The sequence below is a fragment of the Ursus americanus genome, chromosome 20, assembly GCF_024610735.1.
Source record: "Ursus americanus isolate L20-20 chromosome 20, mUrsAme1.1.p, whole genome shotgun sequence".
NCBI lineage: Eukaryota > Metazoa > Chordata > Mammalia > Carnivora > Ursidae > Ursus > Ursus americanus.
This window is the reverse complement of record NC_142146.1, coordinates 12,821,005-12,845,641: the sequence shown is the minus strand read 5'-3', so window position 1 is coordinate 12,845,641 and position 24,637 is coordinate 12,821,005. Positions and strand designations below refer to the sequence as shown.

The 24,637-nt window shown below is 48.2% G+C and overlaps 1 protein-coding gene across 1 annotated transcript in view; it reads left to right on the top strand.

Moving 5' to 3' along the window:
- Positions 1–573: 573 nt before the first annotated feature.
- CMTM7 (CKLF like MARVEL transmembrane domain containing 7) overlaps positions 574–24,637 on the top strand; it is a 53,747-nt gene continuing 29,683 nt past the window's right edge. Inside the window, exon 1 of the mRNA XM_045776109.2 lies at positions 574–776. Within this exon, the coding sequence (XP_045632065.1) occupies positions 624–776 (153 nt within the window). The 5' untranslated portion in view covers positions 574–623. The remainder of the gene's footprint in view (positions 777–24,637) is intronic.

Sequence of the window (24,637 nt, the reverse complement as noted above, 5' to 3'; positions counted from 1 at the left end):
CGGATCTATAGTGACAGAAAGCCGAATATTGTGGTTGCCTGAGGCTTGCGGTTCAGGGGGTGCTATGAGGAAAAGTCGTTTGGGAAGAAGCACGAGGGATCTTTTGGGGGTCCCGGCACTTTCTATTAGTTGATCTGGTGGTTACACAGGTGTGCACATAGAGGAAAATTAATGGAGCTGAACCCGGAGGGTTTGGGCATTTCAGCGTGTGTAACTTACACTTCGGTGGAGTCCTCTTCCCACACATCCGCAGCCACGCCCACACAAAGCCCCAGGAGGCCCAGAGCCAGCTGTGGCCCGGGCCCTCCCACTACGGCAGGGCCCGGCCCACCGTCCGTGTGCCTGCTCCCTCCAGGCCAACTTCCGCGCCTCGGCGAGGGCAAGGAGCCCGCGCCCTCCCGGGAAAGCGCCGGGCAGCCCCTCCCCCGCCGGGTCGCCCCTCCCCCGCCGGGTCCCGCGGCGGCCGGGCGGTGGTCTCCGGCTCGGGTCCCGGACGCGTGCGCCCCGCCCCTAGCGGCACTCCGCGACCGCACTGGCCCGCCCCGGCCCCGCCCCCGGCCCGCCCCGCTTATCTGGCCGGTCGGCCGGGGCCGGGGAGGCGGCGGGCGGGCAGGGGCCGCGCGATGTCGCACGGAGCCGGGCTCGTCCGCACCACGTGCAGCAGCGGCGGCGGACCCGGGGCCGGCGCGGGGCAGCCGGGCGCGAGGCCCTCGGAGGGGCCGCTGGACCCCATCTACCCCCGCACGTACTCGGCCCTGCTGAAAGTGGCGCAGATGGTAAGAGAGGCCCGGGGCGCGGGGCCGGGGTCTCGCGGAGAGGCCCGGCAGGAAGGGGAGCCGGGAGGTGGCCCGCCGGGCGGCTGGGGCCGGGCGGGGCCCGCCGGAGCTTCGCGCCGCGGGCGGGCAGGGGGACCGCGCCGCCACAGTCAAGTTCGGGGAGGGCTTCCTTCGGAAAGTTGGGTGCGCTGCCGGGGCCCTGGAACTCAGCCCCGACGCCGCCCTTGCTCCCGCGGACGCAGGTCTCCAGGGTCCCAAGTTTTTTTCCAGCCACCCCTCTGCGGGGCCCGACCCGCTTTCCTACAGAAACCACAGGCAGAAGTTGCTTTTCCTCTTCCTTCCTCTTCTTTGGGCCGCGCCGCTTCGAACCCGAGCCGGGGGTGGAAGAGTCGCCCAGGCGGCGCGCTGAGGCGGCGAAACCCGTCCTTCTCCCCCTCGAGGCCTCCTCTTTCCTCCCAACGCAGAGAGCAGGGCTGCCCTGCTCTGGGCGCAGTTTCGCAGAGGAGAGGAAGTCCGAAGGCTCAGTTCTCTGGTGGGAAAAGGAATGGGGACCCTCGGGGGCAGCCGTCCTGGACCCCTGCCCTCTCAAGTTCAAGGGAGGGTCCAGGTCTCGGGGCGGGGGGGGTGGGGCGCTGGATGGCGGAGGATCGATGGGGAAGGTCCGTCTTGAGGAGCCCGTGCTCTAGTCCCCCTGCCAACCGAAGGGAGTATCCAGCCCCGTATTTACTGTTTTTTCTATATGTACATACCTATGATAAAGTGTAATTTATCGATTAGGTATACTAGGAGATTACCGACTAATAATATAATAGAACAATTATAACTACATACTGTAATAAAACGTATGTAAATGTGGTCTCTCTCTCAAAATGCCTTATTGTACTGAACTCACCTTGTGATGATGTGAGATAATAAAACGCCCGACCGATGAGATAAAGGGAAGTGATGATGCCGGCGTGACAGAGCCTTAGGCTGCTATTCATCTGACCACTCAGCAGAGCAGAGGGTCATCTGCTTCTGCACTCTGGTTGACTGTGGGTAACTTAGCAAAACTGGATGGGCGGGGGGGGGGGAGTACTACAGTACTCATTTGGGGGAGCCAGAGTCATCTAAATGGGGAGTCCCCTATGGAGCAGGCAGGCTGCAGGTCTGAGCTCTGGGTATGAGCAGTGTGGTGCCAGAGCCTTCCACCAAGACTGGTGTTGTCTGGGCCATTCTCTTGTACCCCACTGTTCTCTTTCTAACCATTTTTTTCTTCTTTAAACAAATTTTCATCTTAAACACCTTTCCCATTCGTTCGATGTGTTTTGTGAAACTAGGCTGGGCTGCTTGTGATTCCACTCATTGTAATGTTGGCAGCAGGAATGGTGGAGGGGGAAGTGGTAGTTTTGAAGGGGGGTGTGGAGAAAGGGATGTCGGCATAGGAACAAGGTTACACATCCAGAAGCTGGTGTCTGCTAAGGTGGGCCAGTCCCAGGGTGCCCGACTCAGTGAGAGCTGCCCCTGAATCCATAGCACTGTTGTTCTGGTGTGTGTAGAGGGGGCCGTCATTTCCTGCTTAGGCCAGATCTGAAGGGAGGGGGACTGAGTTCTCTTTTCTCTAAGAAGGGCCCCTAGATGGACCAAAAATTAGGAAGTGTTAGCTACTACTAACAACAACGCATTGTGCGGAGGAGTGTTGGTTGTGAGCAAAGCATTTTTTGGCTTACAGTAAGATTGCTAATCAGCTGAGTAGAGGGGACCAGCCTACCTCTTCATCCTTAAAAGATGGGGGGGGGATGTTTGAGACCCTAATGGAGCCCTGGAAGACATATCATAAATCAAATAATGAGTTTGGTGGACAAAAATTGGGATCGGAAGCCTTCATCTGGTCCATGAATTTGATGGACAAAGGCAATGGGCTTAAAAAGGCTCCATGTTGGTCCATGAGTTTGGTGGATAAGGTTTGTGGAGAAGAGAAAGCTCCATTTCATCGAAAGCTCCTCAACGAGCCTCTTGCCTGTGGCCTGTATGCTGGGTTGCAGGTGACAGTCACAGGGCTTGTTGTTCCATAGAAGGGAACAAGACCTAGAGAACGGCTTCTCTGTTGTGGCCCTCTTAAAACCATCCTCGCGGGATTCTGACGTCTTCTTCCTCCCCTGGGGAGCCCCCTGTGATTGCAGGCTGGTTTGAGCAGACCTCTTGGAAGTGAACTTGCCCTTGCAGGGTGGTCATATAGAGAGACTATTTAGGGTGGTCCCCCTGGGCCTCTTGTCTGACTCTTTCCCATTCTCCTCTTCTTGCTCTTTTCTGGGACCTGCATGGACATTTGAAATTCTTTCATCTTTTTTGCTGAAAACATGTGTGCAGCCAAGAGTTAACAACACTGGGGAGGGGCAGGTGCCACAAGTGGGCATTCTATCCATGGGTCTCTGATTTCGACCACTGATGTCTCATTGGCATCCTGAATAGGCCGACCCGTATGTCCTAGACTTCCCATAAAGTGTTTTCCTCATGGTCTAATCACCAGACCTGTCGACATATTACCCTAAGAAATAATTGAAAAGCCTGTTCCCTTTTGAGAACAACTTCCTTTCTTTGCTTTGAGTCTCCTGGGTCCACCACTACCAGAAAACAAAGAGAGATAATGGGAAGAGAGTGAGTTTCTCAGTGAATGTTGGTACTTGTCACTTTAATGAATATAATCTTGTGGCCACAATAGTTTAGTTTCTAGGGTCTTCCTCTTTAGACTAGAGACTGTCACAGTTGTTGGCCCTAAAGGAGTGGGTTTCTTTGTTGTTGTTAATAGCCCTATTTTTTTAACCCTATCATTGTTCTTAGTGAGACACTAGGGAGGGATGGGGGCTCAGTTGGTTAAGTGTCTGCCTTCCGCTCAGGTCATGATCCCAGGGTCCTGGGATCGAGTCCCGCATCAGGCTCCTTGCTCAGTGGGGAGCCTGCTTCTCCCTCTGCCTGCTGCTCCCCATGCTTGTGCTCAGAGTCTGTCTCTCCCTCTCTCTCTCTCTCTCTGACAAATAAATAAATAAATAAATAAAATCTTTAAAAAAAATAATGTACTAGGGATTCCATACTCTTCATCTCGTATGTGTCATTAATTGTTTTTAAGGATCCAGCGAAGGAACATATTTTGACAAAGAAGAAACTGATTGGAAGGTTGAACTAGTCAAGTCACACAGCTGTCAGCGCCAAGGTGGGGCCGACCCAGGCCTGACGGGCCTCGTGTCCCCAAAGACCCTGCAGAGTTCTTGCTTGTTAATAGATCTAGGGAAATCCATGCCCCAGGGAGATACCACGTCACAGCCAGTAGGATGGCAGCAGTGGGAAACACACGCTATCAGGCCAGGACGATGGGGAGGATGCGAAGAAATCAGAGGCCACATACGTGGCCAGTTGGCCAGTGGGAGTGTAAAACGGTGCAGACACGTTGGCAAGTAGTCTGGCAGTTCCTCAGACAGACACGGAGTTGCTGAGGGGTCCAGCGGTTCTAGCCCTAGGTATACACCGGGGTGAAGTGCAAACACTGTCCGCACAAAAACCTGAACACAGAAGTTCGTAGCAGCGTTATTCATGAGAGCCAAGACGTGGAGACTCTTGAGGTCCTGATGAGGACTGGACTGATGAACGGATGAGTAAAATGGGGTGGATTCATGGGCTGGAATAGTGGCAGAAAAAAGAACAAAGTACTGACAGGGGCTACAACTTGGAAGATCCTTGAACGCGTGCAAGGTGGAAGAAGCCAGACACAAAAGACGATATATTCTTTTTTTTCTTTTTTAAAAGATTTTTGTTTATTTTTTTGAGAGACAATGTGAGAGACCATGAGCAAGGGGAGGGGCAGAGGGAGAAGCAGGCTCCCCGCTGAGCAGGGACCCCGGTGCGGGACTCGATCCCCGGACCCTGGGATCATGACCTGAGCCGAAGGCAGATGCTTAACCAACTGAGCCACCCAGGCGCCCCCAAAAGACTACGTATTCTATGTTTCCACTTACCATGGGATGCCCAGAACAGGCAAATGTCTAGAGACGGAAAGTAGATTAGTGGTACTCAGGGCTGGGGAGTTTGGGAGCAACGAGGGGGCGGGGTGGCTGCTAATAGGTAGGTGGTTTCTTTTTGGGTGATGAAAGTGTTCTGAAATGGATTGTGGTGATCGTGGCACAACCCCGTAAATATACTACAAACCACTGTACACTTTAAATGGGTGAATTGTATCGCAGTAAAGCCACTAGAAGGAAATCTAGGGAGGAGTTCGGAGGGGGGTGCTCTGTATGACACCACTGGGTGTGGGAGGGTCGCAATTACAGGAAACTCCCTGGCCGTCACCCCATATCCACTACTAGAGGAAGGAATGTCCCCCTGCGGACCTCACAGAATCAGAGCCCGAAGGGGGTGCCCTGAGGTCTGGAGGGGTCCAGATGGCTCTGTGTGTGACCCCGCCAGCATTCCTCATGAGTTCATTTGTCCAGCAGACATTTATGAGTGCCCCCTTCGTCTTCATTTCTGCGGGAGCAGGGGCTGTGACAAAGTCCTTGCCCTCAGGAAGTCTGTGGTTTCACTGAGGAGATAGACAAGTCCCAAAATTGACTGGTTGGGAAAATAAAAAAAAGTCTGGTTGCCTGCCCTAGGAAGGAAGGAGAGCGGCTTGAAGGTGAAGGTCACATCTGAGTTGAACCTGGAGAGCTGGCCACGGGTTGGTGAGGTCGGGAGTGTGCTCTTAGCTCTCTTTTGCCTTTATTGGGTATGTTTCAGTTGGAGATAAGGGATAGGTTGGGGGTGTTGGAGGGGAAGAGAATACAGCAGGACACGCAGTACTTGGGCAGTACTGACATCTAGAAAGAGGTGTCATCTCCTTTTCTGGGCATCTGCTATGTTTTTATATAAGGCGTGTGGAATACAGAGGTTAACAAGACAGACCCTTTCTGCGTGTGCAGAGAAATGGGCTGTGACATTTGCAGAACCATATGGAAGGAAGAATCAGAGCATAGTTTCACAAGCAGCAAAGATGGAAACTTAAATGTCCTCCAGAAGTTTCATTTATTTACTCAGCAAATATTTGAGCACCTGTTGTATGCTAGAATACGGTGGAAAGGAGTAAATAATGCAGATCAGTCCCTGTGCTCCTTTATTCAAATAGGGAAGATAAACATTAATAAAATGATTATAAATATATAACTACAAACTGGGACAAAAGCTCAGAAAAAGAGGTACTCAGTATCATAGAGAATTAACTAGAGAGTCTAACCTGTCTGGGAGGTAAGGAAGAGTTTCTCTAAGGAAGGGAATATTTGAAGGTTGAGGGAACAGCATTTCCCGAAGAAGGAAAAGCACAGACAATGACTCTGAGAGTCTGGACGGAGGAGTATTGCTGTGGTTGGACGGGAGGGAACGGAGGTGGAAGTGGTTTGGGTGAGACTGGAGAAATATGCAAGGGCCAGACCCTCACGGCCTGCCAGATCGTCTTGAGGGTATGGTCCTTCATCTAAGATGATTGGGGAAGCATCCTGTCACCATCAACCCACCATTGAAGTGGTGGTTTTCAAACCAGGGCTGTACCGCCCCCTAGAGGTTATTTTGGAACTTTATGGAAACTTTTTTGGTTGTCCCAGGGGTTAGGATCCTAATATATGTACATTTTGTTCATTTCAGCATAGTAATGAGGGCATGGCAAATATTTAATATACGAAAGAGATGTCTTATCTGAAATAAGATTAAAGGAGCCTACGCAGGCTGCGTAGAAGCTGAGTGGGTGTGTGAGTCTGGGGAGAGGACACTCCGTTTCCTGGCATGAGAGAGCATTCTGAATACCCTCCAGCAGGCCAGAGAGATTACGAGCTTCACTCTGGAAATTCACAGCCCAGTTCCCAAACAGAATTGAACTGTGGGGGAGCTCAGCCTCTGGTATAGCTGTGAATAGACTTAGGCGTGGAGAACAATCCAGCATAACCCAGAATGGTCCACCCCTCTTTGTTCTGCTTTAGCGCTGTGTCGCAGGGGAGCACCAGTTTGGTTCCCGAATGCAGTCTGCACACCCCTGTCCTATTTCCTGGAAGCTGGAGGGTTAAAGGCAGCAAAGAACCTCACTGCCAAGATTCTTTTCCTCCCGTCCCAGTACTGATCCAACAAGAAGAAACTACTTTCCATCAATAGCCAGACAAATAAAAGTAATAAAACATAACAAGTTATGGGCTTTATTCCCGATGACAGAAGTAATGCTTGTTCGTTGTAGAAATTTGGGGAAACACAAAAAAGAACGTAGACACTCCCACCCTCTGTTTTCCAAGACTAGTATTGAAAGTAAAATTTTATGCCATTTCATAGTAGACATCTCTAATTTGGGATGGTTTTGTTTTGTTTTGTTTTGTTTATTTATTTATTTATTTTTAAAGATCTTATTTATTTAACAGAGAGAGAGAGGGAGTGAGCGAGCAAGCATGAGTGGCAGGGGGAGAGGCAGAAGGAGAGGGAGAAGCAGGCTCCATGCTGAGCAGGGAGCTGGATGCGGGGCTCCATCCCAGGACCCAGGGATCATGACTTGAGCTGAAGGCAGATGCTTAACCGACTGAGCCACCCAGGTGCCCCTGTTTTGTTTTATGTAGAAAATTAGGATGATATATACCTATTTTGTAAAATGCTTTTTTTTTTTTTTTTTGCTTAATATGTGATGAATGTTTTCCTGTGTCATTTCATGTTTATCTGCAATTTGGTTTTTAACAGCATCACTGTAGCCAGTCATGGCTGTACCATGGTCTGTGTGACCAGCCCCCTCCCCCTCATTGTGGCTCAGAGAGCTTCCAGATCTGTGGATGTACAAACAAGGCCGTGGTGAACTTCCTTGTGGAGAAGTCCTGCTGTACACACCCATAAATCTTTCCCCAGGATAAATGGCAGTGACCTTTTACGGAGAGAGAAATGAAGTGCTTCGTGCCCTTCGGAGCATGGCGACATTAAACAATGATGTAAACGTTTTAGTATCTAGAAATGAATGGGTGTCCCTTTATCATCCAGAAATTTCCAGGAGCCAAATGTGATGGTAATCATATTTTAAGTCGTAATAGTATTTTTGGCGTCTAATGGTTGGGAAAAGGAACAATGCCATTGAGGGGCTGGAAGATTCCGCAGTGCCTTTAAATGCACTGGCATTTAAGTAATGGCAACAGCATCCGCATCAGTTTGAAGAAGGATAGTGCCACCGGCTTCCTCGAGCACGTGGATTTCTTAACTACTGGCCAGAATTCCCCTCCAGGGCACCCCGAAAACCACCTGCCCCCAGATCGGAACCCAGGGGCCAGAGGAGAGGGTGCTGATGGCGCCACCCAATGGGGGTCCACCGGGCTGCGGGGGCCAGGGTGGAGCACTAGTGTGTGCGTGTGTGGTCCCGCGGGATTTCGGGCATTACTGTTGGTATTAGAGACCCTCCAGGGCAATCCTGGGCCTCGGTCAGGGGCTCCCTGTGGGGGTCCGTGTGTGGAGTTAAACGCTCCCGTCCCCCCAGGCCCTCGCCCCGCGCCGTGCTCCCGGTGCTTCCTGCTCAGCGCCACTGGACATGCATCTGTTTCCTCCCCTGCCATCTGCCTTCCCGCGCCGGCCCAGGCGTGCTGCCCGGGGAAGCCTCCCCCGACCCGCCGCCGGCCGCATGCTCGCCGCCTTTGTCACCGCCTGGCTCGGCGGCTCCCTGGCCCGCGGCTCGCTCTCCGGCATTCCTCGCTGCGGCCTTAGCAACTCCTGGCAGCCGCCGCCGGCGCAGAGCCAGGTGCTGGCTGCTGGTGGCTCCGCAGCCCCCGGGGCTTCTCCGAAGGAAAGGAGGACGGGAGGGGACCTCTCCCCGCCCCAGCCCAGCTCCCTGGGCGAAAGCGGGAACCTAGAAGCTTCTCAGCCTCCTGCAAAAAAAGCACTTCACCTGCTCCGTGTTTTCATCAGCAGTGATCGGGACATGGCCTTTCCTCTTCCTGGGGCAGCCACACTCTTTCTTTTTCTTTCTTCCTTACTTTCCATAGATGAAAGGATAGGTGGATTGACAGAGAAAGAGAAATTGTCTGTAAAGCGGTTTCCACGTATTGCCCACGGAAAGGATCGCTGTGAAACTGGCGAGCGGTATCATCCTGAGTTTTAAAGATGGAGAAAATGCAGTTCCTTCAGAAGGGGATGGGAAGGAGGAAATAAAGGAGAAATGAATTAAATGCTTCCAGGTACGGAGTAAATTGGAACCTTCTGGAAAGCATGGAGAATGACTATCCTGTGACCACAGTGTAGTTTTACTGACTTTTCCTCGTAGGTTTTCTTTATTCCCCTAAGAAGGCGGCAGCAATGCTAGTGACTTTGTGAAGAAGTCTTTTTTTTAACTTTTCCTCTCAAGTGACAAAAGTGGTACTTTAATAATAATAATAGTGTTGATCCCTCACTGAGTTCCCATCAGGTAACAGCCATTGGGCCAGGTGCTTCACGTGTGTTACCTCGTTTAATCCCCCTGATAAGTAGGTTCGATTGTTATCTGCATTTTACAGATGAGGAAACTGAGGCAGGGAGGTTCAGTAACTTGCCCAAAGTCACAGCCATAAAGAGTGAAGCTGGGTTCTGAACCAGGCAGTTCGCATCCACATCTTGAGCTCATAAAAGGACAGTTTGGGGTCATTTCATTCTCATTATCAATACCCCATGAGCATTTTCCTGTGTCATTGAACCTTGTTTGAAAATGTTGTGATACGTGCCTCCGAGGCCATTGTTTGATTGTACCATAACTGATCCCATTGGCTCTGCGTTGGAGGGCAGGCTGTGGCAGATCTAAAAGGAGGTGCTATGAGACGCGACGGCAGGTGCTAGTGGCAATTTCACCCTTTGCCAGAGATGAAATCAGCCCGAGGAGGGAAAACCCCTCAGTGGGGTATCGAACAGTAGGTGATAGTATTTTAGACAGCATATTTACATGTCACCCACAGGGCTGCTGGAAGGCTTAAGAGAAAACCATCATTATCATTCTCATTTGTAAGTCACAAGTTCCTCCTGGAAGGGTTGGGAACAGAGGGGAACTAAGGTTTGAGTGTCTGCTATGCTATGTCAGGCAATTTTACATGCAATTTCCCTTTCTTTAGCCCTTTTAGTGACTCTGTTTTATTTATCCACCCCTTCTTTCGGTTGAATGGAGGCTGAGAGGTTTTGTAACTTGCTCAGGGTTCAAAATATTCATTAAATTCTGGAGCCAGGTTCTTGACACGCAAGAACTCACTTGTCATTACAGCATTTCCAGGAGATGTCAGTATTCCCATTTTACAGATGAGGGAACCTGCGGGGCCTTCTCTGCAGCCTTTAGGCTTGTAAGAACCGCCTCCATCTCCCAGCTGTCCTCCCCTCCTCCATCGTCCCTTCTGGGGCCATTTTAAAAAAGAAAAGTCCTGATCCAAACAGAAACTATGGCTGTGTAATTGCTCAAATTATGTTTACTTCTTAAAAATAGGTAACCTGATCAGGGCACTTGGGTGGCTCCGTTGGTTAAGTGTCCAACTCATGATTTCAGCTCAGGTCATGATCTCATGGGTCGTGGGATTGAGCCCTGCATCAGGCTCCACGCTCAGCTGGGAGCCTGCTTGAGATTCTCTCTCCACCTCTGCCCCTCCCCCCCACTCACTCTCTTTCTCTCTCTCTCAAATAAATAAATCTTTTAAAAAACAGTAACATGATCAAGATTTTAACAATATAAAAAGTCCTCCAGTTTCCACTTTCCCTCCCTGGAAGCTACCAGTGATACTAGTTTCTTGTATCTCCTTCAGGAATTATTTTGTGCTTCTGTGTGTGTGTGTGTGTGTGTGTGTGTGTGCTAGCATGTGCACGCTATAACAGCTGCATTGCCTTCCAGAGAACGGATTTACCATCGTTTATTGAACTAGTCCCCACCGACAGCACTTAGGTTATTTCCCATCTTTTCTCTCAGTGCTGTGGCAGATACCTTTGTATATAACATAGTTTTATATCGTACAGGAATATCAGAAGGTGAAGGCCCTAGAATAAGAATTCCTGGACCAAATGTTGCCTGCTCTTGGAAATTTTTCATCTGTCCTGAAACTCAGATTTGCAAACATCACCTTGTGATCTTCTCCTGAGGGACTTCAGGGGTCTTCCACATGCGTTGACACTGAGAAGGACTCTACTTAGCATTCGGAGTTCAGAGTTCCACTTAACATTAAGATATTAAGAACCGGGAAAGTTTAGGGAACAAGAAAAGTTGTATGACCAGCATTTTTCTTAGAATTTCCCAACATCCATCACAGGGGTGTTGAGATCAGCTTCCCTAGTAGTAGAGCTAGAGATGGGGTTCTTGTGCGTTTGGTCAGTTCTGAGTGAGGGAGGCAGGCAAGGGCAGGAGAAGGAGCTCGACAAAGATGGGTTTTTAGAAGTCTAAGCCTCAGCCTGATCTTTCGGGGATCTCTGGATAGTGAGGTGCACCACAGAGATTCTCCTGTTTTGAGGCAGTGGAGCTGGGCTTTTGTACCCTTCATTGACTGCAGACCTGGGGGATGGGGAGTTCATAAACCCCCAGGAACCTCTGAGCCAGACAGCGGCAGCTCTCCAAGGGGAAATCATTAGCACAAGGTTGCACGTGGGCGGAGTTAGCAGCAGCGCCCCCTGCAGTACCCGGGCAGTGGTGCACGGACCTGGTTAAAGGGAGCGCCAGTGAGCTGCGCACCCATGGAGTGCCCGCTTGTGTTCCTTCGGAGCCCTTGGAATTGCTTCCCGTCTTTCGTCTTTCGGATCTCTGCTGAGGCTCTAAGCGGATGCAGTCTGGGGACTTAACAAACCTGACTGCAGACTCCTTCCACCCGCAAAACTGGTTTCTCAGTACTCTTGCCCAGTCACCCTCTGGATCTGCAATGCCAGACTGCTCAGCCTTCCAGACCGCACAGGACTTTTGATGTTGCTTTTTGAGGTCCACTTAAACAGTCCTGTTATTTTTTTCGTTTCCTATTTGAAACGAGGAGAGGAAAACAAATCAATGTGTACTGAATGAAAAATCAGCTCAACAGGGAGCAAAATTATTTCGGTAACCTTTTATAAGGGAATTACAAGCAAAGTCATGGTAGTATAAATAACTTGACCATATCTGTTTTAACTCCTTGGAAAAACTCTAAGAACATAACCACACGAAATTTTCCTGGAGAAAAGCAATTTGATTTCAGAGATGGGGCCATATTGACACATGCTGTTGTGAGTTTCACGTGGAAAAGGTAAAAGAGGCCCCACTAACCCTTGTATTGATGTGACACTGGGTTTACAAGGGTTCCTTAGGTATCAGCATTACTGAGCAGTGCGTCCTGTTTATTGACTGCCACTTAAGTCAGAGGGAAAAAACTCTGCAGCATAACATGCATCCCCTGGGTCTAATAGGGGGTCTCCTTGCTGACCTGCTCTCACCATTTGTGGTGACATCGATCCCATATTTAGAGATGTGATTGCTGCTTCAACATACAGCTGTCTTAGTGTGATTAACGGATGAAAAATTGCTTTCCTGTTGTAGTGGGTTGAATGAAGACCCCCACAATATATGTCCACATCCTAATCCCTGGAACCTGTGAATGTTACCTTATTTGGAACAAGGGTGTTTTCAGATGTAATTAAGTTAAGGGTCTTGAAATGACTATCCGAATTACCTGGCAGGTCCCTAAATCCAATGACAAGTGTTTTTGTAAGAAACACACAAAGGAGAAGATGATGGTGACTATTGGTTTGAAACCCTCTCCTAGCTTCTCAGGTGTAATCTGAAACCAGCCCCCCATACTGGGAGGGCAGGGGGAGCCGAGGAAGGAGGCACATTTAATAAGCAAAGGGAACTTACATACGAGGCTTGTCTTGGGCAGCGGCAAGATGAGTGGATTCTGCACCTGCCCACCAACCCTTAAATTTTGGCCTTAACTGGGTTCAGTCACATATACCGTCCAGATGTTCTCAGCATTGCATCACTATCTCAAGGCTGTGTCCTTGGAGCAGCCTCTGGGAGCGGGAAAGGTAAGTGGAACCCACGTTCCAAGGACAGGGCGGGGGCAAGGACCTCCGAGTGCCTGGGTCCAGCTCGCAGGTCACCTGGCGGTCACATCTATTTGATGACCTTCTCCAACGGTGATGTGAAGATGTGGCAGAGATTGCAGTGATGTGGCCCTGAGCTCAGGAACACTAGGGCGGCCGCCGGAGGCTGGAAGAAGCGATGCATGGATTCTCCCTAGAGTCACCAGAGAGAACTCCATCCTGCCAACACCTTGATTTAAGCCCAGTGATACTGCTTTCCACTTCTGACTTGCAGACTTGTGAAAGAATAAATTTCTGTTATGCTAAGCCACCAACTTTATAGTAATTTTTTACAGCAACCACAGGAAACGAGTACAACCAGTTCAAGACTTCGCATTGTGGTCAGATTCTAAAAATTCTCAGCTTTGCAGACTGTAGACATTTAATATTTTCTCCTGTTAGAAGCATTGCTTGTTTCTCGGAACAGTGTTTCAGAGAAGAGATGGCCATCCTCTGACACTCCGGATGGCAATTACATCTCAATCTTCTTTATTTTGGTATATCTTTTTCCTTAATAGCTTATTCAAAAAGAGAAGCGGTCCTTGAATTTCTGCTGAGAAAAGCAGAACCGTAAAGATAGAGCAAACATGAAGAGAACATCAGAGAGTCATTCTCAGATGGCAGAGTAGAGACAAAAGATGAAAAGTCTATTCCAAAGAAGAGCTGCTTCTGGCTTTCTGCGGGCATCAGATGAAGTGTCCCCAGTTCCGCCAAACCATTGGATTGCCAAATAAATTTTACAGCATTCTAGTAGAATTTTTAAAGATAGGATATTGCAGGCCAAAAATATGTCTTAAGGCAGTCAAGTTAGCCCTGCTTGTGAAATAGTTGCAATTAAAAAAAAAATGTTTGTAGGGGCTCAGTTGGTTAAGCCTTTGGCTCAGGTCATGATCCCCGGGTCCTGGGATCCAGTCCCACATCGGGCTCCCTGCTCAGCAGGGAGTCTGCTTTTCCCTCTCCCTCTGCCCCTCCCCCTGATCGTGCTCACTCTCTCTCAAATAAAATAAAAATTTAAAAACATCTGTGAAAATTAAAAATGTATGGAGAAGTGCCCAATGACTTAAGTCTCTAAATCATAAATACTTTTGTAACTTTTTGTTTGTAAATAATTCCAGATTTACAGAAACTTTGCAGAAACAGTACAGAGAACTCTCCATATACCCTTCCCCCCAGGTTCTCAGCTGTTAATCTTTTAACATACTTGTCTGATCATTTTCCATTTATATGTATGTGTATATTATTTTTTCTTTGAATCCGTTGCGAGTAAGCTGCAGACATCATGCTCTTTTGTCCAGGAGTCCTCCAGTGTGCATTTCCTAAGTGTTACGTGACATCAGGATGGTTGCCTCAATCAGGAAATTACTGACAGCAGCCCTATTATCGCCTCTACCAGCCTTACTCAGATTTTGCCAGTTGACCCATTAATGTCCCTTTTCTCCTCCGGGATCCTATTTTTTTTTTTAAGATTTTATTTATTTATTTGACAGAAAGACAGCCAGCGAGAGAGGGAACACAAGCAGGGGGAGTGGGAGAGGAAGAAGCAGTCTCCCAGCGTAGGAGCCTGATGTGGGGCTCGATCCCAGGACTCTGGGATCATGCCCTGAGTTGAAGGCAGACGCTTAGTGAGCCACCCAGGTGCCCCTAGGGTCCTATTCTTGATCAGGAGTTATATTCACTTGTCCTGACTCCTTAATCTGTTTCAATCTGTAACAGTCCTTCTTGTCTTTCGTGACCTTGACGTTTCTGAAGAATCCAGGACAGAGCCACCCCATCATTGGACACTAAAGTTGGTTTGGAGAGCAGTATTTTGTAGCTTCAGTTGATGCAAAAGAAGGGGAAGAAAACATGTTTGGATCATGGCACACACCTTATCTCGATTTTTGTGCTTTTGTTTTCACAACAGACCCTTTTGTAAACTTCTTATCTGAAGTTAATAGTTAATAGTTCACGTGGAGCTTAACTGCAGGTCCTAGTCAAAAAAAAAAAAAAAAAGAGAGAGAGAGAGAGAGAGAGAAAGAAAAGAAAGATTTACCTCAAATGCCACATCCTTGGGACAATGGCTAAAACTTACCGAGGGCTCATCACCTCCCAGTTCCTATTCTATGAACTTGACACGAGTGGCCTCATGTAATCTTCCCGCCCGCCCTGTCATATAGCTACTACTGTTTTTCCTATTTCATTGCAAGCATCTGAGTTCCCAGTAATTATGTAGTTAGTTACTGCGGTACAGGGTTTGACGCGATGACAGATATGTAGCTGTTCACCCCAAACCCACGCTCCCGCTTTCACGGTGTGGGGTGGTTCCTGACTGACAGCTGTGCAGCCAGACAGGACCTGCCGTCTGTGTCCGCGTGGCCATGCTGCTAGTTTTCGCCGGTGGAATCAGAGGAGATGGGGTGTTTGTCGCTTCCTTCCGGAGGCTCTTAAGGGGCAGGATTCTCTACTCTTTCCTTTTCAAAGCCTTATTTTTCATATTTTATAGATCAGGAAACAGAAACAAATCCAGGTGTAGAAACTGCCTGCTTCCCTGCTGGACCACTCCCTGTCCTGCCCTGAAGTTGTCCCCCTAACACCACCCTAACCCCCATCACACTGTCCTATTGGCCAGTCCTGATTCTTTCACAGCAGGTTTTTTTTGTTTTGTTTTTTAAGATTTGGCACACAGAGAGAGAGCACAAGCAGGGGAGCAGCAGGCAGAGGGAGGGAGAAGCGGATGCCCCGCTGAGCAAGGAGCCCGATGCGGGGCTTGATCCTAGGATCCTGGGATCATGACCAATCCTGGGATCGTGACTGGAGCTGAAGGCAGACGCTTAACCCGCTGAGCCACCCAGGCGCCTCCCTCACGACAGTTCTGTAGCTGAGATCCTCTTGTTCACTTCTTTGTTACTCTTTATGGTGGGTCTTCTCACCAGGACCCGAACTTCAGAGGGATAGTGACCTTGCCGTCTGGGTCACCTCGGGGTGCCTCACTCCGGCGGTGGTGCCTGGAGCATAGGAGGCACTCACAAGTTTTGGGGTTTTTTTTTTAATGAATGAAAGCATATTTTCTTTTCAAAGCCCCTGGTAATAGCACTCTTTTCAAAAAGGTCAGCCTGGAGGAAGTGCTTGAGACCTGGATCTTCCTTGGACAATGTGGTCACGCTGCGTGGGGAGCTGCCTGCGGAGGGCTGGGGCGTGGGCCCCGGTGTGGGAAGGGCCCCTGTGCCAGGCCTGGAAGCACCATGGTGCCCGGGGCAACAACTTCAGCCCCCGGGGGGGGGGGGCTCGGCTCCCTGCAGAAGGAGGAGAGGCCGAGGAAGACGCGTGTGAGACCCCAGCAAGGAGAGATTAGGATGCCCGTCCTGGAGTGTCTGATAAAGGTCCAGTTGCTGCCCTGGCTGCCAGCGCAAGGGGACCTTTCTTTCTTGTTTAGTTGAGCTGACAGGTTTCCACGGACTCACCCAGTCCAAACAGCGGCTTCCTGCACCCAAGCAGAGAGAAGCCGAGGGATGAGGGAAGTGTCTGTTTGTCAAGCTGTCAGGACAGCACTCCGAATTTAACACAACGCCAGGAAACATTGAATAGTGGCGTTGCTGTATTGGGTTAAAGGCTGGAAGAATCAAATGCCAGACGTGGCAAGCTCGCTTTTGGATTTCTGTTCCTGGCTCAGGTGCTCACCCGGTGGTGTGGTCCTCGTTACCGCCCTTTGCCTGGCAGGGCGCTATTTCAAGTGACTTCATCGGATTTTTGGTGCCTGTTTGGTCCCAGCCCTGGACCGGGACGGAGGCTGAGGCCCCGGCGATGAACAGGGCAGACCCACATCTCCCCTGTGGGCAGGAACTCCAGACCCTGATAGGTGTTATGTTTCATTCCCTCTGAGGCACCACTGTTTTAGGCACTGCTAAGAAAGAAAGAAAATGGTAATTGCATGACAGATCTCTTACTTAGAATTTTTTGTTTATGCTCAATGGAAGAGTTCTTTTATTTTTATTATTTACTCATTTATTTGAGAAGAAGAGAGAGGGGAGGGGAGGGCAGAGGGAGAGGGAGAATCTTAAGCAGGCTCCATGCCCAGCGAGAGTGCGACTTGGGAGTGGGGGAGGGCTGGATCTCAGGACCCTGAGATCGTGACCTGAGCCGAAATCAAGAGTCGGACACTTAGCCAACTGAACCACCCAGGCGCCCCTAGAAAAGTTCTTTTAGACTTCATTAAATAGAGAGTTTATATACTCTTATGAATATATAAAAAGAAAAATCGATGAAGGAAAATAAATTGCTTAAGATAGTCCTACAGCCTCTTTACCGTCAGAGCCCTCCTCTTCTAAATTCCTTTTTTTAAAAGTATTTTTACACACCCTATTGTCCTTTGTGCCATCAAAAGTGTGAGCAATGGAGCATTCTTTAGAAGAGTCCGTAAAAGAACTAAAAGCCGTTGGTGCTGGCTCACAGGCTGGTTTTTGAGTCCCTCTCTGGTGACGATGCTGAACACGCTTGATTCCCCATCCCACCATCTCAGCCCCACAAACCTCTGGTTCTCCGGGCTTCAAACACTGCTCCACTCTTGTCTCTGGAATGTTCTTCCGTGCCACTGACACCTGTGCAAGGGTTTTGATGCCGGCACATGGGCACACGGCAGGCAAAGATAACTACTCCGCAAATACTGTCTGGTCTGGCCGACAGTGTTTGTAAGTTACAGCCCTGACTCGAGGGAAGTAAAAATGAGCCAGATCGAGCATCTTTGAATCGGTGAAGTGTGGTTAGCGTAAGGGTGGTGAGCGTCATGAAGGAGGAAGTATGGGACACTGTGAGCACAGATAACAGCGGTCCTCCCTAGTTCGTAGTCAGACTTCCTTGGGGAAGGAACCCTCCCTGAGTATGGGAAGGGGCAAGGCAGGAGGAGAAGGCAGAAGTGTCCTGGAGGAGGGAGCAGCCTTGGCAAAGGCCCACATTGAAAGAGAGAAAGGACAGGGTTTAAAAGCCTCTTGGTCAGTTCATGAAATGGGCTTTTTGGTGGTGGTAGAATGTGGAATTGCTGCTAGCCACAGAAATTAAAACAAAATTCACCCATGGCTCCCACCATTCCACAAATTCCACAACGGTCTATTTTGGTCCTTGTCTGAGTGTGTACATGAAGTTTGTGGAGCTGTAATCCTACTGATGATAATCATGGATTCTGCTTCCTCTCTTTTTTTTTAATCACAAAATTCAATATTTAGTAACATGTCTCTGTTGCTATAAAGTCTTCATAATTGTGCATAATATGTACAATCATCTAAATGGATATTCTTTAATTTACATAACCATTCACTTTTGAACATGTGGGCTGTTTTTGAGCTTTTAACTTCTATAAATGATATTACATTGAACATTTGCAGAGGTTGGCAAACTATAGCCCCCATCCAAATCTGGCCTGCCACCTGTTTTTATAAATAAAGTTTTATTGGAACACAGCCATACTCGTTCACTTATGTATATTGCATGTGGCTGCTTTTGCACTACGATGGCAGAGCTGAGTAGTTGTAATAGAGATTGTATGGCCCTCAAAGCCTAGAGTATTGATTTACTGGTCCTTTACAAAAAAAAAAAAAATTGTCAACCTCTGGGGGCACCTGCATGGCTCAGTCTGTTGAGCATCCAACTCTTGATTTAGGCTCAGGTCATGATCTCAGGGTCATGAAATCAAGCCGCACAACGGGCTCCATGTTTAGCCTGGAGTCTGCTTAAGATTCTCTGCTTCTCCCTCTGCTCCTCCCCACTTGTGTTCTCTCTCTCTCTCTCTCAAAAATAAATAAATAAATAAATAAATAAATAAATAAATAAATAAGAATTCACGAAGTCTGAAAGGGTAAATTGGGAAAAGTTTCTACACACCTCCGTTCTGCTGCCAGCCTTCCCTGTGGCAACATTGTCTTTACAGTTTGCTTACACTCACTGTCAGTATATTGCTTTTTAAAGTTTTTATTATGGGAAATTTTCAGCATAAGCATGCTGAGAATATTATAAGGACCCCACGGCTACCTGTCATCGAGCTAGAACAATTATCAATCCACGGCCCGTCTTCTGTCATCTATGTCTCTGATCTACCCCTCGGATTATGTTGGAGCAAATCCTAGACTCCATATTTCAGGATGCATTCTTTTTTAATAACAAACACTTACATTATGTTACTACTGTCACAACTTAAAAAACGAACAGGAATTCTTTAACATCATCAGATATCCAGTCCGTTCAGGGTTCTTCAGTTGTGCGTGTGTGTGTGTGTGTGTGTGTGCGCGCGTTTAAACAATTGTTGTGTTGAAATCAAGATCCAAACAAAAACCACACATTGTATTTCATGTGTTTGTCTCTCAAGTTTCTTTTATTTATTTATTTTTAAATTAATGTTTTTTTTTAAGAGAGAGTGAGCACGTGCGGGAGTGCGGGTGCAGAGGGAGAGAGAGAATCTTAAGCAGGCCCCATGCCCAGCATGGAGCCCAACACAAGACTTGATCTCAAGACCCTGAGATCATGACCTGAGCCAAAATCAAGAGTTGGACGCTTAACTGACTAAGCCACCCAGGTGCCCTCTCAAGTTTCTTTTAATCTGCACATTCCTCCCCCTCCTTCTTTTTCCTTATAATTTATTTCTTGAGTAAACCTATTCATTCATTCCTATGGTTCATTCCCACTGAGTAGATGTGTCTGAGTGCGTCCTTATGGTGTCATTTAGAAGTTCTCCAGTCCTCTGTATTTCCTGCAGATTGGCAGTTAGATTTAGAGGTTCATCAGATATGGATTTGTTTGTTGCAAGACAACGTCACGGGTGGTGATGTGTATTTCCATCAGGAGATACGTGATCTCTGGTTATCTCTATTTTCATGGTGTTAAGATTGGTCAGTGGGCTTACGTGTTGTCAGTCTGATCCCTGCATTGTAAGGTGGGCCCCTTGCTTTTTTGATGCTTTTCACCTTCTATTTTAATTTAACAGTATATATTAGAAGTCATAGCATGGGGTTCTGTAATACATAATTACTCATTTGCTTCTTTCCTCACTCAGTGTCTGCCCCACAATTGCCAGCTGGGGCAGGGGACATGTTTCAGGTCTGTTTCCAGGGAACCTTCTCCACCCCCTCAATCCTAATGACCAACCTAAACTTTTTTGGTTCCATTTTTATTCTTGACTTTGCATTGACTTTGAAAGTTTGTACTGCTTGTTCTTCATAATGATACTTCAACACTGCGTTCGTAGTTCCTATTTGGTGCAAATCTCTGCTCTTCCCTTCGTATTTGACATTTCTTACTAAGCCCCCTTCTATTGCCTTCTTCCTTTAGGAAGACGTAAAGTACAAATTACTGAGGTAATAAATATTCAAATCGCGCGGACCGTCTGCCCCTGAACAGATGTCCACTTTAAGCCAGTATCCATCCCTGTTCCTTGGGGCCAAGGAGAAAGGTGAAAAAAAAATAAAGGCCAAGCACTTCGGGAACAGCCCGAAGGGAAGCTGATGAAGTGATGGTTTCTATAGTTCCTCATTCACACACAGAAAGAGACTCTTTCCAGAAAATTCAGTGAAGGAAGAGGTGATGATAACCCAAGAATGTTATGATACAGGGCCTACGGACCGCTCACGATGATAGAATGTTCCATGGACCCAGTGAGGGTTTTATTTTGCACTTAATACATGTAGAGCATGTAATTTTTGCCCGGTGCTGTGCTCAGTGCTTTTCCAGTATTACCTCAGGTGAGATAACCCTCTAAATGGGGTACCGTTTGTCATCCCCACTTTCCAGATGGGAAAACTGAGGCTCTGGGAGGTGATGTAGCTTTCCCAGGTCACACAGCTAGTTAAATCCCCACTGCTGGAGTGAGATCCTGGTTTAGTCACCTATCCTCTTTGTGCCTCGGTTTCTTTGTCTATGAAATGGGGATGATGATATCACCTGGTCCCTAGGCAATTATGTAGACCCTATATGAAGTATTTGAGTTCTGAGAAAGTATTAATTATTCTATCACCTCCTCTCAGTGCCTAATGAGATCTTTAACCCTTTCTCCAGAATTCAATGGCATCTGTTCTTAATATTCATAATAGTCCTATTTCCCATGAGGGCTTCATCCTCTTTTCCCCCTTTGTGTCCCATGCTTATTTCTTGGAGTCCATGCTGGTCCTTTTGATGGGAAAGTTAGATTGGCGTGGGTCAGTGTCGGAATGCGGAGAGCACTCACTCACCCTCAGTCCGTGTATGCAGAGCTTTTATTTTGCCCTTAGCTTTTCAGTATTGAGCACGTCGTACGTGCCAGGCTCATACTCTTGACCCGACAGAGAGGTGTCGAGATGATGAAGAAAGAACATAGGCGTGGCTCTTGCCTTTGCCACTTGTCAGCTGAGTAGCCCCGAGTCAATCATGTTGCTTTCCTTGGGCTCAAATTTCTCTCCTGTGCAGTAGAGGGAAAATGTTGACGATCCCCCGTTGTTCTAGGTGTTATGTGTACGGACGTGTGTGCTGGGTCTGAATGTGAATCACTGGGCAAGTTCAAAAATATGGGCCCTGGCATGAGCAAGCTGTGAGTGTTGAGGGGCGTGCCATTCCCACAGCAGGGGCGTTTTTGGAAGGTTTTTGCTGTCGTTACTAATAAAATTCCAGGGCAGAAAAAAGGTCACAGTGCTGAAAAAAGCACTGTGGAAATGCCGCACTGAGGTCTTACAAAGCGTAGTGAGGGCTGGGGCTCTGAATTTTTTCTCACCTCAGACCTCGCACTCTGTGGTCTGACGGCGTCATTGCACCATCTCCCTGCAGATGTCTTTGGGGGGGGGGGGGGTTGGTCATAGCTTTGTTGATCTGTCATTCAATACCGTACCGTTTAAGGTGTTCAGCTCAGTGGTTTTTAGTATATTCGCAGATTATGTGCTGCCATCACCACAATTAATATGAGAACTTTTAGAAGAGTTCTGCCTTTTGACAAATGCATAGAGTCATGTCTCTATCACCACAGCGTGATAGAGGACAGCCCCATCACCCCACAGAATGCCCCTGTGCTGTCCCTTTGTAGTCAGTCCCTCTCCCTGCATTGTAACCCCTTTGCCTTGCCATGTAAATTTTAGAATCAGCTCTGTCAATATGTACCCATAAAATCTTCTGGGATTTGGTTGGGATTTCATTGAATCCGTATATTGATCTGAGAGAATTGATATCTCCCAATCCATGAACATGTTATACCTCTCCATTTATTTAGGTCTTCTCTGATTTCTTATATCATTATTGCAGTTTCAGCAGGCTCTAAAGCTAGACTTATACCTAATAAATATTTCTTTTTTCTTCTTTTTTTTTTTTTGGTGTTCCTCTAAATGGTCCTATGTGTTCCTAATGTTTGATTTCAGTTGTTCATTGCTAATATACACAAACACGTTTGATTTTTGTATATTGATCTCGCAGCCTATGACATCACTAAACTCATGCATTAGTTCTTGGATCTTTTTAGGGAGATTCTTTGGGATTTTCTACATAGGCAATCTTATCGTTTACAAATAAGGAAGTTTTATTTCTTCCTTTTCAATCTATATGTCGTTCATTTCTTTTTCTGATCTTAGTAAAGCTTCTGGAAATAACGCAGAATAGGACTGGTGAGAGATGACAGCCTTTCCTTGTTCCCTATCTTAGGGGGAAAGCATGCAGCCTCACCACTAAATCTGATGTCAGCTGTAGACTTTTGCATGTGTGCCCTTTATTGGGTTAAGGGAGCTCCCTGCTGTCCTCATTTGCTGGAAGTTTTTATCATGAATGGGTGTTGAATTTTGTCATGTGCTTTTTTGGCATCAATTGATATGCATGTTTGGTTTTTCTTCTTTGGTCTGTTAATATGATGTATACATCGATTTTCAAGTGTTGAGCCAGCCATGCCTTCCTGGAATAAAATTTAGTCACTTGTCCATTTATATGTTTTTATATATTGTTGGATTTGATATGATAATATTTTGTTCAGGGATTTTGATAGACTAGAAAGAGTTTATCCGTAAGCTTACTAAGGATTCAACCCACTTTCAGTCCATCCTTTGAGATATTCACATACTAACAGTCTGATGTGGGTTGCTCAGAATCCTTGCCTCTCTTTCCTCTTCCTGTGACTGCTGTTCTTTTTGGCTTTACCTATTTCTCACTTCTGACCACATGTTAAAAAAAAAAAACCCATGAGATTATGAACTCATATACGAAACAGGATTTAGGAAGAAGCATTTGAGCCCAGTAGCTGGATTCAAGTTGAGAGGCCTCCCCTTACTGAGGTGCTAAATGCCCCACTACCAGGACTGCCCTAGAAGTCTGTGTGTTTGTGTTGGATTTATCCCAGTGGTCTTTTCCCCATCAGCAGGTGCATGAGGGGGGCTTTGTTTAGGACACGCCCTCTCTGCTTCCTTCAAAGGCATCCAGACCCAGGCAGAAGCGGGGCTGCTTCCTGGGGACTGAAAGGCTCTCTTTGTCTTGTCACCAGGTGGCTTTTGTGGCAGCAAAGAGGACTCACAGTGACCCTGCAGGTCGGGTAAGGGGAAATGCAGGGAGTGGCTGGGTGGCAGCCTTCCTAGGTTATTTTTAATAAGTGAAGGCCAAGCGGGTGGAGAACTTTCTGAAAGGTCTTTGTTTTCACCTGGCATGCAGATGACTCAGAAGTGAGAGAGCGGAGGAGAATGCAGACATCGGAGAAGGGCCTACTTGACACCTGCCTTCTGAAATGACTCTACTGAACCTGGGGATGCAGGTCACAGGAGTCGTGCCTTTGATCTGGGGACAGGGTAGGCGGAGGAGGGGGGCAGAAAGGGCGAGGTGTCCAACCCCCTGCCCCCCAAGCATAGGCAGCCAGATGGCAGGCAGGAGAGGTCCTCTCTGAGGGGCTGCTCTCCAGAACGCGGTCAGAGAACAGAGGAGGCGGCAGCTAACGGCCTGCAGAAGGGGTGAGGCCTGGCAGATTTTTCTTTAATCTGTGATTTCGAGGGTGGACATGTTTGGACAGACGGAATTGCCAGCCCATTTTGATCACTTTGTCAGCACTCTGAGGAATCTGCGGCAGCTCCCTCCCTACTGAGCTAGCAAGGGGAGTTTCCTGCTGGAATGCACCAGCTGCATGGACCTGGTGGTCGGAGGGGGTCTGCTCCCCGCATCGTCATGCAGCGTCATGCAGCCTGGGTCCTCGTGGGCCACCGGCTGCTCTCCTCTCCCACCCGTCCCCTCTGGCTGGTGCTGCGAGTCTAGTCCTCATTGTCTTGCTAGAACTAACAGCCTCCTTCTAAACTGACCCGAGGCTCTTCTCCCCCATCTCCAGTCCCTTGTTACTTGGATTAGGTGTCCAGAGATTCAGCTCTGCCTGTGGGTCTTCTTCACTGGCTCCCCGTTGCCCATCAACGATGTCTACTGTCTCAGCCTGGAATCTGATGCCCACTCCTCCCTGCCGGCTTCATTCCCATCATGCCCTTTACACATGTGTGGGGTTTGCCCCAAGTGGACAGCTCACCTAGTCTCGAATACGCCCTGTGCTTTTGCACCCCTAGGCCTTCCTTTGTCACGCTCCCTCTGCTGGAAGCCCCCATGTTGCCTTCCCTGCCTGTTCAAATCCTCCCTCCTACAGAGTCCTCACGAGGGCCACGTCTGCTTCTCACAGAGAACATGCCTGACCTTCTCCCTTTTCCAAGACCCTTCCTCACAGATTGCACCTCCCGGGTGGCATTTGTCCCGTTTTCTTTTAAGGTGCTTGTGTCTGGGTCTGAAGCTCCTTACCCTTTAGGACAGGGCCTGTGTCTAAGCTGTCCTGATAGTGCGCTCATCTCCCAGGGATGACATACTGCCTGTGGAAGAATCACTGTGTAAGGGCTGCC